Source organism: Miniopterus schreibersii (genome assembly GCF_964146895.1).
Source record: "Miniopterus schreibersii genome assembly, chromosome: 3".
NCBI classification, from domain to species: domain Eukaryota; kingdom Metazoa; phylum Chordata; class Mammalia; order Chiroptera; family Miniopteridae; genus Miniopterus; species Miniopterus schreibersii.
In genome coordinates this window covers 42256660-42274321 of record NC_138103.1, presented here as the reverse complement: position 1 = coordinate 42274321, position 17662 = coordinate 42256660, and the positions used below count along the sequence as shown (strand labels likewise).

At 39.6% G+C, this 17662-nt stretch overlaps 1 protein-coding gene across 1 annotated transcript in view; it reads right to left on the bottom strand.

Moving 5' to 3' along the window:
• The window catches only part of MCC (MCC regulator of WNT signaling pathway), a 343361-nt gene that overhangs the window by 266299 nt on the left and 59400 nt on the right, over positions 1–17662 (bottom strand). Inside the window, exon 3 of the mRNA XM_081133287.1 lies at positions 955–1166. Coding sequence (XP_080989413.1) covers positions 955–1166 — 212 coding nt within the window. The remainder of the gene's footprint in view (positions 1–954; positions 1167–17662) is intronic.

Below are 17662 nucleotides of genomic sequence, written 5' to 3'. Positions count from 1 at the left end.
CAGACTTTTTTTGCTTTTGATGTCCTTGACAGTTTCAAGGAAAACTGGTCAGGTATTTTATAGAATGTTCTTTAATTGGGATTTGCCTAATGACTGTATTTTAATTATTGCTGGTGTATGTAGAATTGTTAGTTCCGTCAGACATATCACCCAAAATGTATGAATTAGAAAATGTTCCTCAAACACAAAAAGTCTGAAAACAACTGCTCTGCATCAAAACAGATTGTAAATATACTCAAGACAAGTGAAGTTGTCAAGATACTTATTTCCACCATTCAAACTTCAGAGTCAAGAAGCAAGGTAGGTATGTGGACCTTTCCCACAGAGGTTGGGTAGCAATCGCAACTTATAAACTCTCTGCATGTCACCCAAAATGGTCCAGGCCACCAGCCACCCACCCTCAGTCTCAGAGCTAACAAGGGAAGACTACAGCTTTTCACCCAGAGGTCGTCATGGTAATGATTCATCCTAAGGTAAAAGGAAGGTTAAACTAAGCAAAATTATGTCCAAAGTTGTATCATAGTTTTCAACAGAAAATATTTTAAAAGTTCAAGCAGAGACAATAATAAACTTACTGTCCTCTTTGTTTTTCAAATGAGTAAATGCCAAATTCGGGAACAGAAAGGATCATATCCTATTAATTCGTAATTTCTGGTAACACAGAAGTATTCTAGTTGAAGAAAAGCTGTTATTGGTCTTCTAGTAATGAAATCTGTATAAGTTACCAACCAAAACCCCTTTAGGAGTCCACTCTGCTCTTAATAATGAGTGAAGTCACCGACTGTAAGTGTTCGGAGTACTTAACATCATTGGCAATGCTGGAGCCAGTACAATGCTTATTAGATGAGTTAAAAAGACAATACCCGATATGTCCCCTGGAGTTCAAAATTAAAATATTTGCATTGGAACACACACAGGCCCGGAGATGCGTTCTGTGGACCGGAGGGCACTCACCGTGTTGGCCAGCTCTAGGTAGCTTCCTCCTCCGGGGTCGCCGAGCCGCGGGGCCTGCGCCAGCAGCCTGTGCAGAGCGGCCTGCTGCTGCGAGGAGCTCCCGCCGCACTCCAGGAGCCTCTGCAGGGCCGGCTGGCTCTGCAGCTCCGGGCTCTGGAGGTCCCTGGCGCCCGAGTCGTATTCCCAGCTCTCCCTGGCCGCCGACAAGGCACCTAGGAGAGGCAGGGAGAATGAAAAGATGCTGCCTTCCTTAGCCTGTGGGTGGCCGGTAGGCAATGACTTGGAACCTCCTAAGCTTCCATGTGCCAGCAAGTCAGAGCCCATGTGGCGCCCAGCCTACACGCTCAGCGCTTTCCCTTTCAGAGGAGCGCACGGGGAGCCCGGGGATAAAAGCAGTTGTAGGCAAAGCATTCAGAAATAGCCGTCCAATGAATATGTGCCCCCCCCTGCATCCCCAGAAATGTTCAGCCGAAAAGCACCGGAGAGCCAAGGAAAGGGAATCCGGGTCAGAGCACATCTGTCTGATCTACACAGGGTAACAGCACGAGGAGGCTTCTGACTGTGATTCTTTTTTCTAGCTGAGGAAGAAAGAAGCAAGTGAAGAGACAGAGAGTGAAGATAGGACGCCTTATCATAGTTTTCTGGTGTCGATGCCCTCTTTCCTGGAAGAAGCTACAGGAAGCCAGACTGCCTCTGCGCGTGGCCGAGCTCCGAGCAATGGGATGGGACAGGGGTGATAAGCACCGCAGCAGGGCCCGGCTCCCACAGCCCCTGGGGTGGGGCTCTCCACGCCCACCTTCAGGCCTTGTTCAGATGGGCACGACACCCTGGGAAGCATGTGGTACAGAGGGGGAAGCCACACGATGGGAGACGTCAGGGCGCCTGAATTATCGCCTACAGCAGGGCTCTCTGCCGATCCCAGGCACCCTCCTTTGACTTTATATGATTAGGAACAGGACACTTATTTTGTGTTTGAGTCACTGGATAGTTTTGGTTTGTGAGAACAGCTAGTATTACCTTAAATATTACAGCAGATGGCAACCTAATAAAATATGCTCATGATTATAATACAGTGGGAAAGTACAATAAAAAAGTAGACCTAGAGGAGAGGTATTCTAGCCCAGCCCCTGGAGCGGGGTGGAGAATGTTCTGAGGAGGCTTACAGAAGGAGAAAGCCTGATGCCTCAGTCCCCGCTTCTGCTTTAAACAAAAAGTTTTGGGTAAGGCCCACTTCCTTGTGCGGCTCACTCCTGAATAGAAGGCCTGGGGGTGCAGCTAGTCAGTGGAGCCTGGATCGCATGCCCTTCAGCTGCAAGAGAGGCTGGGAAATCTGTTTTCTGGTTGCTCCTTTGGGGAAGCGGGATTCGTAAGGCGAGACCTTTCCTAAATAGAGGGTCAAAACGCCTGAGCAGCCAGAAAACATGGCAAAGGTGCTTGTTACTGGGGGTATGGTAGTGAGTATGGTGAACTGTCGTTCCAGCCCGTGCAGTTTTCATTTGGGTAGGTCTTTAGGACATGACTTTTTTTTGGAAAAGATCTTTAAATTTTATTTTTCAATTACAGTTTACATTCAATAATATTTTGTATTAGTTTCAGGTGTGCAGCATAGTGGTCAGACAATTACATACTTTACAAAGTGCTCTCTAATGCATGACTTTTAATGACAAAAAAGGTGACTCATTAAAATAATTCAATTTGTACTATGAAACGAGAACATTACAGGTTACTCTACCATTTGCCTGAGTATAATTACATATAGCAAACTGCAAATTATATACAGTAGGTTCTGATATGAATTTCTAGTCTCCCCTTGTTGTGTGTTGGTGAACTACCAATTTATTTGGGAAACTGCCTTTGTCTGGAACCACTCCAGATGTTTTCCCTGTACTGTCCATGTTCGGCTGGTCTTCAGTCAGTCTGATCCAACATGCTTCTTGTACGGCGCTGTATAGCTGGGGTGACATGGTTTTGTGTCAAAGCGGACAGCTCTGTCACTGTTTGCAAATGCTCAAAGTTTATTTTAATATTAAAGTCTATCAACTGTACTGCAAGGGTGGGTTTGCTTTCCTTCAACATAGACTGCAAAATGCCAGTCCTTTCTCCCTGATCCTTTGAATGATCTCTGTCATCTGCCCAACTGCCTCCCATTTTCTGTCCTGGCCCAGCAACATGTGGCAGGAAGACTGATTGAGGTCGGAGTTGAAAAATGGGTTAAATCACAGATGGCTTTATATCTCATATATAAGACAAATAAGCACAGGGTTGGGCCCTTGCCTTTTATGTATCACCACAGTATCCCCAGTACCTTACACATGGCCTGTGACATATCAGGCATTTAATATATATTAACTGAATAGAATGCTGAATTACCCATGATTGTAGTACCATAGGGTTTCACTTCTTAACTGGGAACAAGCAACACAGACATTAATTTTTAAAATAAAAATAAATTATACACCTAAACTTTTTCTTTATGCAAAAAGGGAGCTTCATTTTCAAATAATAAAATACAGCAGTTCTGGACTAGATGACGCAAGGAAGCTTCATTTGAATTTAATATGCTGTATTAACTGATCTAAACACAGTTTCTGGCAGAATCATATAATCAGGTTAGCCAAGCTCCATGTTAATCAACAAGATCAAAAGGCCCTCACACTATTACCCTAACAATTTTGGCTGAAGTGATGCTGAGGAACTTAGATCTGCTAAGGAGCCAAGTCAATCTGATTAGCATTCATATAAACGGACCCCAAGCAGGGAAGTTCATTTTAAAAAATACAGTAGACTACTCCCATTACTCTCTTTTAGCCTGTCTTCATATCAGATTTTTCTGAATGAAAACCAACATTCCTGAGGCAAAAATTCATCATTTAATTGGGATGATCTCACTGAAAAACGTCAAAAATGTAGGTCTGGTAATCATCTTCCTTTTGCTCTTTGAAGTGTGATGTTATCTGATGTTTCTAGGCTCATACTCAGTTCTTGCCAGCCTCTCTTCACTCCCTTGCTAAACTAAAAAAAAAGCCTACTGACCCCAGGAGATGGTTGTACTTTCTTTTCCACAAAATGGACACCATTACAGTTCTGTTGTCCCCGATGCCCACTAGGCTCTTTGGTGTATCTTCTAATAAAGACACTAATCCCATCACAAGAGCCCCATCATCATGACCTCATCTAATTCTAATTACCTACCAACCAATAGCCCCATCTCCAATACCATCACACTGGCGGCTAGCACTTCAACACACAAAGTTAAGGGGAGTCACGCACATTCCATCCATAACAACCACTGAACAATTGTTTTCTAAGCCAGTAAGGAAACTGACTGCATAGCATCCTTTAAATACCGAAGACCAAAGCAATCCCCGAGCCTCAAGGTCTCTGCACACAAAGAAACAAAGGAAGCCATCACTTCTGCCACCATCATTCTATAGGGCACTTGGAAGGAAGGGGTAAGGTGTATTCTCTTTTTAGTGTTTAAAGGTGATAGAGCACAGATTCTAATTGTTTTGATTATCAGAAAAACATAGGAAATGTGTATTTTGACATGTTCATAAAATACATCACTGGGAAAATCCTGCTTTCAGAGAGAATGCTGGAATAGAAAAATCTGCCAAACACTGAGATCCCTGTTCTGCTGGGTACTTGGCAAGCACATGCTAGTGTTTTAATCTCATCTTCAAAGTGCCACCCAAGTTTGGCCCCAAGGCTTGTAATTACCAAGCTTATTCACCAAACACTATGCCGCCTTCCCAGGGGGCAAGTCCCCTGCGAAAATAAGGCAAGCGAAGCATATAGAAGGCCTAAGCTTCACCCTGAGGATAGATAGTAACCACAGTCATGAAACCTAACATCTTTTCAAAGCCACCAGGGACCCAGGCACTGTTCTAAGCATCTTACATATCTTCCTTAGTCCTACCCATAGCCTGTGAATGACTAAATCATTTTTTCCATTTTAAGAAGAGGAAATTTTCTCTCTTTCAGCTTAATTTTGTAGACATTGTTCATTTCCACGGAATGGTGGTTAAACGCTGGGATTTTGTAGTCAGTCAGATTGCTTGGGGTCAAATCAGGAGCCACCATGACCAGCTATGTGACCTCAAGCAAGTTATTTTAATCTAAGCTTCAATGTTGTCATCATCTTTAAAATGGGGACAGTAACATGTAGTTCACAGAGTTGTTGTGAGAATTAAATAAGATGAAAATATGTACAACATATTAGACAATGTCTGGTATATGATAAACTCATCAACACATGTTAGCAATGATCTGGTCACACCTCACAGTTTTAGTTATTTGGAATTCATTTTGGACAACTTAATAGGGAACAAATATATGGGGAAAATGTATATTCTCTCCCAGCTTCTGAGAGTTACCTGTTAAAATTACTAATTCTTAAAAAACAAACCTTTGGTACTTAATCAGTGGTTACCATTTCATCAACAGTTTGTAATTAATATTCGTATTAATGTAAAGATAATAAAAATAGCCAGTTAGGTCACGGCCAAAGTTATGTTTCTCTGAGTATGGAATATACCATTAGAGAGTCCAAGTCTTTGGTTATTGGGTTTGATAGACTTTGCTTCCCTAATCTACTTGGTGAACTCTTGTCTCCCTTTGGCCTTCCCAAAACTTTGGCCAGCACCACGAGGAAACTGCACAGCCCAGCAGCACAGTGGCAGCTGCTCGAGGGCAGAGCAGGTCTGATTTATTCATCAGCGCTGTGCCCTGGCCACCCGAGCCACCCCTCTGTTTTCTACCTCCAGTCCTTTCTTCTCTGTCCTTCGTGTGAATGCCGGGCATCTCATCACATCACAGCCAGATGATAATGCAGAGTACTTAGGGGGTCCTGAGACTTGGGTTAACAGTATCTTATAATATTGTCTCTATTTATTGGTCATTAATCTTTCATTTATGTGGATTGTTTAGATAACACTGCTGGATTTATTACCCTCAGCGGCAAGAGAGAAAATACTCCTTCCAAAACACCAGAGGCAGCTACTGTTCTGAATTTAGAACCACCACACCAATAAAAGGAAGCATGGGGGAATCTGAACAAATTGGCTGCCACGTGTCAGCCTTCCCTGTCATAGCGCATTTATTATTTCTAGATAATACTGACATCAACAGAAGCAGCAGTAATGTGGTTAGTCCAAAACAGAATCGCCATATGAGTCTTTAGTCATTTATTAATGCCAGTGCTTGGTACAAAATTCAGGAGCCTAACTCCCATGAGGGCCTCTAGTTTCTTTCAGCACAAATCACATTGCAAACATAGGCCAACTGTCTTAAAATCTGTGCCTATGGTCACAAGGAACAGGATAGATAAATAGGGCCTACCTACTTTTTTCCTGGGAAAAAAACCAAAAAGCAAAAGCAATAGCAATTCAAAGCCCATGTCTTACTAAGGGAGGTAAATAATATTACCTCCCAAGTGATACAGGTCATTTCGATGGCCTTTGGCAGTGATTTCAGGAAGTGAGCCTATTACTGTTCTATTCTGAATATATGGCACGTGTGTCCTATCTAGGGACAATGTACTGAATTTAATGAATCACTGGGAATAGAGTGGAAGATGTATTTTGAAATGCAACTCCCTTTGCCCCTCCACTCCAAGACCGTTGCTATGTGACAGGAAAGAAAGATGAAGAAATGCATTTTTATTACTGGTGTGCTTATTAACATCATGATCATTAGTGGACATTGCTTAATATCCCCTTCATAACAAGTTCACCAGTCCTGGATGTATTTAAGCACAGGCTTGAGAATACTTACTGGAACATAGTTTAGAGACAACCAAAAGGACAGCTGGAATAACCAGCCTTTAAAATTCTTCTCCAGCTCGACATTCTATTGTTCTGTTCACCAAATTTAATATAAAAGGCAAAGTGCCCTTCGGCAGTTAATAACACAGTTATAAAAGAACAGCTGAGGCAAGCATTTTTAACTCAAAAAAGTAATTAAAAACAATATTTGGCAGCTATTCTCCTGGCTTGTCTAAACTAGATGTATAAAGGAGATAAGCAAGTGGACTGACTCGGGGCTAAAGAATTCAAAGGACAGTTTAGGGAAAGTGTTAAAATGAGGCATAGAGCAAAGGAGGGTTAATTGAGTTTAACCTGAACCTGGGGGTGGTTTGGGGTTAGGAGGGTCACGTCCATGGTCTGCAAGAGTTTAAAATGAAAACAAGAAAATATTTATCTCTCTTGGTTACAAAGGTAGAGAATGAATTTTGAATCAATTTATCTTTCCCTTTCAAGGCACATCAATGCGCCATGTATGTATTCAGCAAGCCCTGGGTAGTCACTAATTTTTAAGTACCGTAATGGCAGACTGAACTCTAGTCTGGGCCTGTGCTCTGTGATGCGAAGCACCACACACATCCTTTGGGTGGCATGTCCAGAGGGCCTAATCGAAATAGAAAATGCTAGGTAGGAAAAATACAAACAGGAATACAAAAGGGTTCTGGTCCCAGCTTTTTAGCAAAAAGTAGAACTATATTATCCTTTATTCTTGGGAAGTTGGTATGTTTCACTTAATTTTTTAATGTGGTGGATTATTTTCATTTTTAATATTTAACCAAGTTTGCATTGAAAAGACAAACCCAATCATGTTTTGGTATTAAGATTATGTGTGAATCTATATGAAGCTGGAATTATTTGTTCTCTGAATGTTAGGTAGACCTTGTCAGTGAAGCTGTCTGGGCCTGAGTGTTCTTTGTAGAAAGATTTAAAAAATTACTCTTTTAATATCATTCTTATAGAGCTATTCACACTTTATATTCCTTAACGAATCAGTTTTAGTAAGATATTTTTCTGGAAACTTCCTTATTTCTTTTAAAAATTTTAACATATTGGCTGAAAGCTGTTCATAATATTTTTTATTTATGTCTGCAGCATCTGTATGGATATCTCCTTTTCACTCCTGATATTGGTTATAACAAACACCGACTTGCCCACAACAGTGCAAAGGGCGGGATCACACAATGTTGACTCAGTTGATATGTGTGCAAATAGAGGCCCCTGGCTGCCCTTCTGCTCCACGCCATACCTACCTAGCATATGGCCTTCGGCCAGCCTAGTGTGTACCCAACCAACCAACAGAGATATGCCAGTCACCAGTGCCAAGGTGCTTTGCACTGCTACAGGACCAGGACAGTTCGCGGTCTTTTCCCCAAACCTCAACCTGGAGAGCCTTTCTGAACTCTACGCTTGATTGGGTGGCCTGCTTGGCTATAAAATTTGCCCACTCAGCAATCAATCCTTGCTTTCTAATAATCTTTATTATTATTTTTTAACAATTATTTGTGCCTTTTCTGTTTTTACTTAGCATTCTTGCCAGGAAGTTATCATTTTCACGTATCTCTTTATTTTATTTTTATGTCTTAAAAAATAGATTTTATTACATCCGAAGTCATAAATATTCATTACATAATTAGTAGAGCTTTCATTCAAGGATTATATCCTCTGCTGAAACAGTTTGCAAAAATCCCATTTGGGCCCTGGCTGGTTTGCTCAGTAGTTAGAGCGTCAGCCCGAGGACTGAAGGGTCCCGGGTTCAATTACAGCCAAGGGCAAGTACCTCAGTTGCCGGGTTGGCCCATGTGGGGTGTGTGCGGGAGGCAACCAATTGGTGTGTACATCGATGTTTCTCTCTCTCCTCTCGATCTTCCTTCCACTCTGAAAAGCAATGGAAAAAATATCCTCAGGTGAGGATTTAAAAAAAAAACCCCATTTGGTACGAATTAATTTTAAGAGTGTTCAAACACTTCACTACAGGGGGCGTGCAGGAGGCAGCAGATCAATGACTCATCATTGATGTTTCTCTCTCTCTCTCCCTTCCTCTCTCTGAAAATGAATATAGATTTTTTTTTTTAAATGAGGGCAAACGCATTTCTTGGGTATAAACCAAAGGAATAGACTCTAAGGGTGTAACTTAGTCAGCATCAAAGCAAATCAGCAGCATGGTACAGGAAAGTGGACAAGTCCTTCACAAACCTCTTATCTTACCAGGCTGGCAATGGAGGGAGGAGCTCCACAAGAGATGACAGCAGAACCTCACTGTCCCAACTGCTCTCCTCCACTGTTCCCCTTCCCATTCAGGATTCTCAGCTAACTATCCCTGCTACCATTCCCAGGCCCTGAGCAGGCAGAGCTGTTTCTCTTTTGACGTGGTGACCTGAGAATGGCAACTGTTCTTCCTTAATACCCCGAACCCAGCCAAGTGGTGACATTCATAAAAGATTTTATGTCTAAAGAGGAATTAACATAAAAATGGCATGAAACTAGATAATCAGGGGTATCAGAGGTGACCTACTGTTTGTGGGTACTAGTCCTATCCTGTCCTGATTCCCAGTCTAACCCTGTATTATGGGTATTATCCTAATTCCCAGTATTCAAGAGCATCAAACCTGACAGTCAAATTCCTCTTTTCCAAAAGCGAGATATGCATACTCTGAAAGAACCCATCTCCCACGCTGCTGACTTAATATCATTCTTCTTTCAGAAGCCGCAGTCTGATGGGCTATGGACTGTATCTGGTCTTCAAATACACTTTGTTAGTTCTGTTCCAGTTAAAAAAATTTTTTTAACATTTTTGTTGAATTTATTGGGGTGACATTGGTTAATAAAATTATACAGGTTTCAAGTGTGCAGTTCCACAATACATCATCTGTATATTGTGTTGTGTGTTCACCACTTAAAGCCTAGTCTCCTTCTGTCACCATTTATCCCCGCCTTCACCTCTTTTACCTACTCCTACCCCTCTTTGCCTCTGTAATCATCATACGGATATCTGTATTATGAGGGCTTTGTTTATTTGTTTTTTGCTTAATACCTATTTCACCTAGCCCCCAACCACCATCCCCCCACCTCTGACAGCTGTCAGTCTGCTCTCTCTAGGAGTCTGTTTCTATTTTTTTTATTTATTTTGTTCATTAGATTCCAAGTGTAAGTGAAGTAATATGGTATTTGTCTTTCTCTAGCATATTTCACTTAGCATAATACCCTCTAGATCCATCCATACTTTTGCAAAAGGCAAGATTTCATTTTTTATGGCTGAATAGTATTCCACTATGTAAATGTACCACAGCTTTTTTATCCACTTATCTACTGATGTGTACTTGGGCTGCTTCCAAATCTTGGCTATTGTAAATAGTGTTGCAAAGAACAGAGGGCTGCATATATTCTTTCAAATCAGTGTTTCGGGTTTCTTTGGATATATACTCAGAAGTAGAATCGCTGAGTCATAAAGCAGTTCCATATTTTTTCTTATATGTCCTTGGGCAAGGGAAACAAAAGAAAAAAAATAAACAAATAGGACTGCATCAAACTAAAAAGTTTTTTCACAGCAAAGAAAATCATCAACGAAGTAAAAAGATAACCCATGAATGTATCACCAATGATACAGCTGATTAGAGTTTAATATCCAAAATTTATAAAGAATTTATAAAACTCAACATCAAAAAACCCCAAACAATCCAACTAAAAAATGGGCAAAGCACCAGAACAGACATTTCTCCAAAGAGGACATTCAGATGGCCAATAGACATATGAAAAGATACTCAACACCACTAATCATCAGAGAGATGCAAATTAAAACCACAATGAGATATCACCTCACACCTGTCAGAATGGCTACCATCAAAAAATCAACAAACAGCAAATGTTGGTGAGGATGTGGAGAAAAGGGAACCCTTGTGCACTGTTGGTGGGAATGCAGACTGGGGTAGCCACTGTGGGAAACAGTAAGGAACTTCCAGTTAAAATTTAGTTTTTAAAAATTTAGTCATCAGCATTACAAATTTGGAGTGATCATATTTAATAAAAGCAAAAACATTTTCTGGCATTGAACACACATACATGCACAAACATGCAAGATCTGGAAACATGTGGCCCCTATTCCTACATGGCAACAGTAGACTGTTGTTGAGCATTAGCTACCCCTTTGTAAGTGGGCATGTGCCTTCCAGTTTGCTGGGGCCTCCCTCTGGCCAATTTCACTTATTTTTGTTATTTACCTGCCCTCAGTAAGCATTTGCAAACCTTCTGAGCTGCAGTTCTGTGTCTGAGGACCTACTCTTCCCCAGGTGATGGACTAGGAGGAACCATCAGCTATGACCTTCCCTTTCAGAGAACATCCCACCCATTTCAGGGGTGTGGCCTAGTAGACCTAGGTACATATCTTACTATAGTCCCAATAGTCGTACAAGAGGTGTACACTAACCATGGGGTGCTTCTGTTATAAGGAGGGTTTTTGTAAGAGCCAGTACGATCTAGAGGCAAGTTTGAAAATGAATGACATCAAACTAAGTCCTATGTTGACTGGCAAGGTGAAAATGTTAACGTTTACATCCTTGAGACTCTGGGCTTAGTTACTGTTATCCAACTGAGATACATTATGGGAAAAACCCATTGAAAGATGATATAACTTAAATAAAAAGAAAAGGGCAATGCATAAAGCACTAGAAAAATATAAGCATTCTGAGTGCTGTGGTTTGGGCATTAAAGCAACTGAAATAGGTGTGATTGAAAACAAGTGTATTCCTTAGGAGTCCTGGGTGGCATTTTCATACCTAAATCTCTATATAGAAATTCCTACCCAAAAAAACAAACACAAAAACCATCTTAGAGACTGGAATTCTACGTTTTTGTAAATATAGAAGAGAAAAAGAAGAAGGAACATAGCAGTGTGAATTAGGAAAACAACAACAACAATTAGACTAGGAGCCAGGAGAGTTCCAGTCTAGTTTCAGCCATGTCACTAACTAATTCTGTGAACTGAGGATTATTATTTAACTCTCCAGGTCTCCATTCTCTATTTGTACTATATAGAGGGTGAAACTAGATAACATTTAACAGACTCTCTGGAATGTAATCTTGCAATTCTAGGAAAAAATTTTATCAAAGAACTCTATTAAGTCAGATAAATCAGTGAAAACACCATAAATATCAAGAGAGAGGTCTGACATGGTAATTTAAAAAATATTTATCTAGGACTAATATGCATCCATAAAATGATAACTAAATAAATACACTAGGTAACAGATTAAATTCTGTTTCAACTAGAAGCAAAAATGTTTTTCTTGTAGATAGCAAACTTAAATAAATCATCTGGAAACTATACAACCATAGTTGTTTGGTTCTTCCAAAACAACCATAAAAATTTAACTGACTTAAACAGTCATTTACTAATGCCCTTTCATTTATGTTCTCCAATGGACTTGCAGTAGTCTTAGAAGAAATAACAAGAAAGCAAAATAAGCCTTCCTGAGCCTTTTGTGGTTATAATGTTGAGTGACAGAGTCTCTAGAATGAACAATGGACAATGAAATAGTCTGGCCAAAGTAAACACTTTCTGTGAGCAGACTGAACCTTTATCTCAGCCAAGTAATCATTTTTATTCCATGAAAAATACCTAAAATCATGCCAAGTTGTATCACTGCCACTGAAATTGGAATGGTTTCAACATCCCATAAAAACAGTGACACTTAATGAATTGCTTCAGTTAAAGCATGTGGGAGAGAAAAGAGATGAACAATTTTATTGTGTTATATGTGGTTCAAAAGATACACTCAACACAGGTAATCACTGGCACCCTTCATGCCAAGATTACCACCTGAGATAAGCGCACCTGGATTCCCATGAACTTTACAAAAGTAGCAGCACCAAGCAGCTTGAAACACCAATAAAAGGCAAAATCAGGAAGTAAGATGAAACCAGTCCGCACTACTGGTGACATCATTTTACAAGAATTTAGACCATCACAGACCAGTGTATTGACTTACATGAGGCACTAATCTACATAAGAAATCTAAAATATTTAATATCTCAAAAAGTACCGGAGAATCCAGTGACTTTATACATGCTCACTTAGGAATTTAAGAAAAGAAATACACTCTATTTTTTTCTTCTTACATCCTTCAGTTTTTCCTTCTGTCTGCAGTGACTGCGTAATGGAGAGATGACAGCCAATGTATCACAGGTAAAATTTGACATCTGAAGCACAGAATTTAAAGTTCAGACTAAGTAAAGCCAAATAAAGACAAAGAAATAAGGAAGTTCAAATATATCCAATATAGAAACATTTTCATTCTGATTGAGAAATAACATGCATCTGACTCCATGATTCTCACTGTCTCAGATGACGTCAAAGTCAATTACCTTTGGTTTCGTTAGCTGTTCATGCTTATATTTGAGTATGTGGGTTCAGTGATCTGAGAACTCACAACACCTCGAATAATCAATGAAGACATAACTTAGAGAGGCTGGGGGTGGGGTGGGGTGGGGGTGGGGAAGGTGATTTACAATATCCTACCCCATTCCATTGTTCAGAAGAGCTCAGCCTTCTCATGGCAAATGACATAAACCTAACATTTTTTCCCTCTAATTTAGTCTTCCCTAGTTTTCCTTAGGTTAGGAAAAATTTTGTTTTAATAGATGCTGCTTATCTGCAGGTTACTGAATCTGTTAGATATATTAAGGACATTTTCATGTTCTCCTTAATTAACATAATAATTTGAAAGAAGATTTACCACATATAAACAGCTGCTGAATAATCAAGATTTTTCTGTGTTAGTATATATTCATTGCAAGATCACTTTCCTGTACATGCTGAGTTGGGACTTCTATTTTTATTATTTTTTTAAAATATCAAAGCCATTACCATAGCCATTCTAGAAAATGTCTTTGCTGATGGTCTTAACAATGTTTGGGCAGCCTTAGATCAACTTAATTCTTGTGAGTTATGTAAGATATAGATCTAATTTATTTTCTGTGCACATGAATATCCAGTTTTCCCAACACCATTTATCAAACTATTCTTTCCCCATTGAGTAATCTTGACTCCTTTGTCAAATATTAGTTGGCTGTATATGTGTGGGTTTATTTCTGGGCTCTTAATTCTGTTCCATTGGTCAATGTGTTTGTTTTTATGCCAATACTATACTCTTTTGATTATTATAGCTTTATAATATAGCTTGAAATTAGGAAATGTAATGTTCCAGCTTTGTTCTTTCTCTGAATTTCTTTGGCAGTTTGGAGTCTTTTGTGGTTCCATATGACTCTTAGGATTGGTTTTTAGATTTCTGTGAAAAATGCCATTGGAATTTTTATAGGGATTGCATTGAAATCTACAGATGGCTTTGGGTCTTTTGTCTTGATTCATATTTATAGTAATTTCACAAACTTCTTAAGGGCAATTCCCTATGTGTATCACTTATCTACTGCTACATAACAAGTGATCACAAAACTTAGTAACTTAAAACAGTAATTGTTTCTTGTGATTCTGGGTTCAGTAATTTTGGCTGGGCTCTCCTGGGAAGTTCTCTGTCATATCTCATCTGGGATAACCAATGTGACCTGTACTCCTCTAGTAGCACAACTGGAGCTGGAGGGACTAAGATGTGCACACACTCAAGTGTCTGGGGCCCAGATGTTGGCTGTTGGCTGGGCCTCTCTGTGTGGTCTCTTGACATTTGTTACTTTAGCCCAGACTTCACTGTTATAGGAATGTTCCAAGAGGTGAAGCAAAAAGCTATAAGGCATTTTGAAGCCTAGGCTCCAGAACTTGCACAACTCCATTCTCGCACATTCTGTTGGTCAAAATAAATTACAAGGCCTCCCTAGATTCAAGGGGGAAAGGCTGCACCCTTGATAGGAAGAGCTGAAAAGTATTGTGGCCATAATTTTCAATCAAGCACACCACACCTTCTCCTTGTTTTGACAATTTAGCAGCAAGTATCATAGTGAAGGCACCTAGTGGATATTAGCTGAAATAAACTCAATGTTCTGGCACTTTCATTACATCCAGCTTGAGACTATAACTTCAAGATAAGAATAAGTTTGAAGCAAAAAATTAACTAGACCAAATTAATCTATAACTCATTACTTGGACTCATTTTCCTTCTAAAAATTGCCCAGATTCAAAAACACATGTTTTATTTCAAAGGAATAGCTGTATCTCAAAGAAAGAAGCTCACGCTTTGAAGGTTGACAATAAATCAACAAATAGTTACAATACACAAGATTAGGGTGCCAAAAACTTTTGCTCATTAATATATTCATTTATTGATCAAGCATTCTTCCAGTGCTTGCCATATGTCAGGCTCTGTGCTATTTGCCCAGGATGTATAATCTAGTAGGGGGGATAGACATACTAATGGATAATTGTAACAGGATAGTTCACAATTACAATGATAGATATATGTATGGGATATAATAAAACACATTAAAAACATAAAATTCTTATAAAAATTTACAATTTTGTTGTGTGAGAAGACACACATGAATCACCTAGTTGCTAAATATACATGTGTACAATTTTATGTAGTGCTATTAAAGCCTTTTGAGGATTGCAAGGTTACATATACAAAGAAAAGAAAGAAGGCAAGATTTATATTATAGGACCATGTGGTGGACATCTGTTCTTTTTGCCTTTGTAGCATCCATTTGCTCTTTGTGTAGTGACAGCACCTTGACTCCTGGCCCCCTTTCTTTAACTCTCAGTCTATATAATAGGGATAGAGACAACTCTACCCCAGTCTTACAGGTGGAATGTGTGATCCAGATCTGGCCAACCAGACCACTGCATTTTTCTGGCCAGAGGGTCTGGCTCAGGGACAGATATATGATCCAAGAAGAGCTAGTGAGACCAATTTCCAGCACTTTCGTGGAATTTCTTTTGTGTTTACTCAACAGAATGGGTATAAACCTGTGGCTGCAGGAGGCCACAACACGGAAGCCAAGAATAAAGCCAATTCTGAAGGAAAAGGCTGAGACATGGAGGGGAGAAGATTGATGCGTTTAAACTCTGGATCCATCCGTGCTAGATCTAACTGCCTAGACATCAATATATTCACATTCACATTCATGTCTCTCTCCCTCTCTCCCTCTCTCCCTCTCTCTCTCTCTCCTTTCGAAGTATTAGTGTTTGGTGTTTGCCATTTTTCACCAAAAACTCTAACAGTACCGAAGGAACAAAACTCAAGAAGTTGGTTTGAGGAGTATGTACCAATAAGACGAATATTATTGAAGCTAAGGGTCTCTATGGTGACATACTGGGGAACAAAGTAAGGTAGGATGAGGTCACTAGATGTAAGGAGTCTTTGACATCCAACAGAGTTGAGAGGTGATATAGGAGAGTCTGTTAAGGGGACAGAAGAGACTCAGTGCATTTCACCATGAGTACATATTAACTATATTAGAAGTCATAGCAGCATCAACTGAAACCAGTCAGAAAGAAGTTAGGAGGACACCGTAGTAATTTGGACCCAGATATGGACAATAGCAATGCCAATCTGAGAAGCAAAAACAGGTAAGTAACGAGGATTGGAGACAGCTCAAGGGCAGGAAAGACAAAGATTAATAAAAAGAGATACAAGGAGACTAAGTTAATCAAAGAACTGACCAACTCTAACCAAACTAAATCTAAAGAAATAAATCTACAGAGAGTTGCCTGACAGTATTCTCAGTATGCAATTAAAAAACATAAAATAGTACCTATTACTTACAGATTTTAGAAACCTATTCTAACTCCTAATTAAGGAGTAGAATAAATTAGATAAACATATTGTTCACACTATGACACAAAGCTTAGAGTATGTAAAACAACAACAGCAAAAAAAATATCGCCAAACTTCCTGAAACCTTCAGTTGGGGCTAAAAATTGTGTGACTAGTCTGGTTTTATGCCAGCCGGGCAGTATTTTTAACAATGACTCACTCCTGATGACTTTATTGAAAAGGCTGTGTTAATTATTAATTGCTTACCCAGGGCCCACAGGGGATTTAAGACACTTTTGCTTTCTTGATTCACCAGCCAGAACCCTTACCTATTAGGGCCAATCCAATTGGATTGGAAAATGCCTTCTTGTCTCAATTAATTTAACCTGTTATAAGGGTTTAGAAAACATATTTACATACAGAGAAAAAAAATCCCAACAATATTGAAGAGTAACATTTATTTTGGAAATTCGGAATGTGTGTCAGGACTAGACAGGTTTTGTGTCTGTTAAATAACTGTGGTTTTAATTTTTTTTAAAAGCAAGATACTAAACCAAAAGTCAAGGGGCTGCTTATTTGTTTCTTTAAATCTGCCAAGGAATTAGGATATCTCCTTACATTTCCTCCCTCAGGCTTGGAGGGTTTGGAGTCCTTCCTGTCCAAACCATATATTCTTTGATCTAACTTTTTGCTTTGACTTCCTGTTAAGGAACACACATGCTATTAGTTTCTCTGAGGAACTTCAGTGATTTTTATGTTCCTTCTGGACCATGGGGGTATTATCAGAGCAGTAATGAAGGCTGACACATCAGGTGGGAATACATCTCAAGGAAAAGCCTATAAAGAGTCTTTGAAGACATAGGTTATTGGAAACTGTGCCCACTGTTCTAATCTTAGCATAAATTAAACTTAGTCGTATTAATTAGCAGGTTTTAATGTCTGCTGCCTTAAACAATGTTTTAAAACCATGGGGATTTGATTGAAATAAGTTACTGGGCTCTCTGAGACCTGACCAAAGAAAGAAAAACAAGTGCCCCCAAATATAGGAAAAGCACAGACTTGTAACAAGCTCATTAGGTGAGTTTGAAGGCCTACATGAGTACTCCTCAGGCAATTCGTGTTTTTCTCAATGGCCATCACCCTGAAGCACTACCTCTTTCACATACTCAACATTTGACACACATATGTGGAAATCATGTGTAAAGTTTA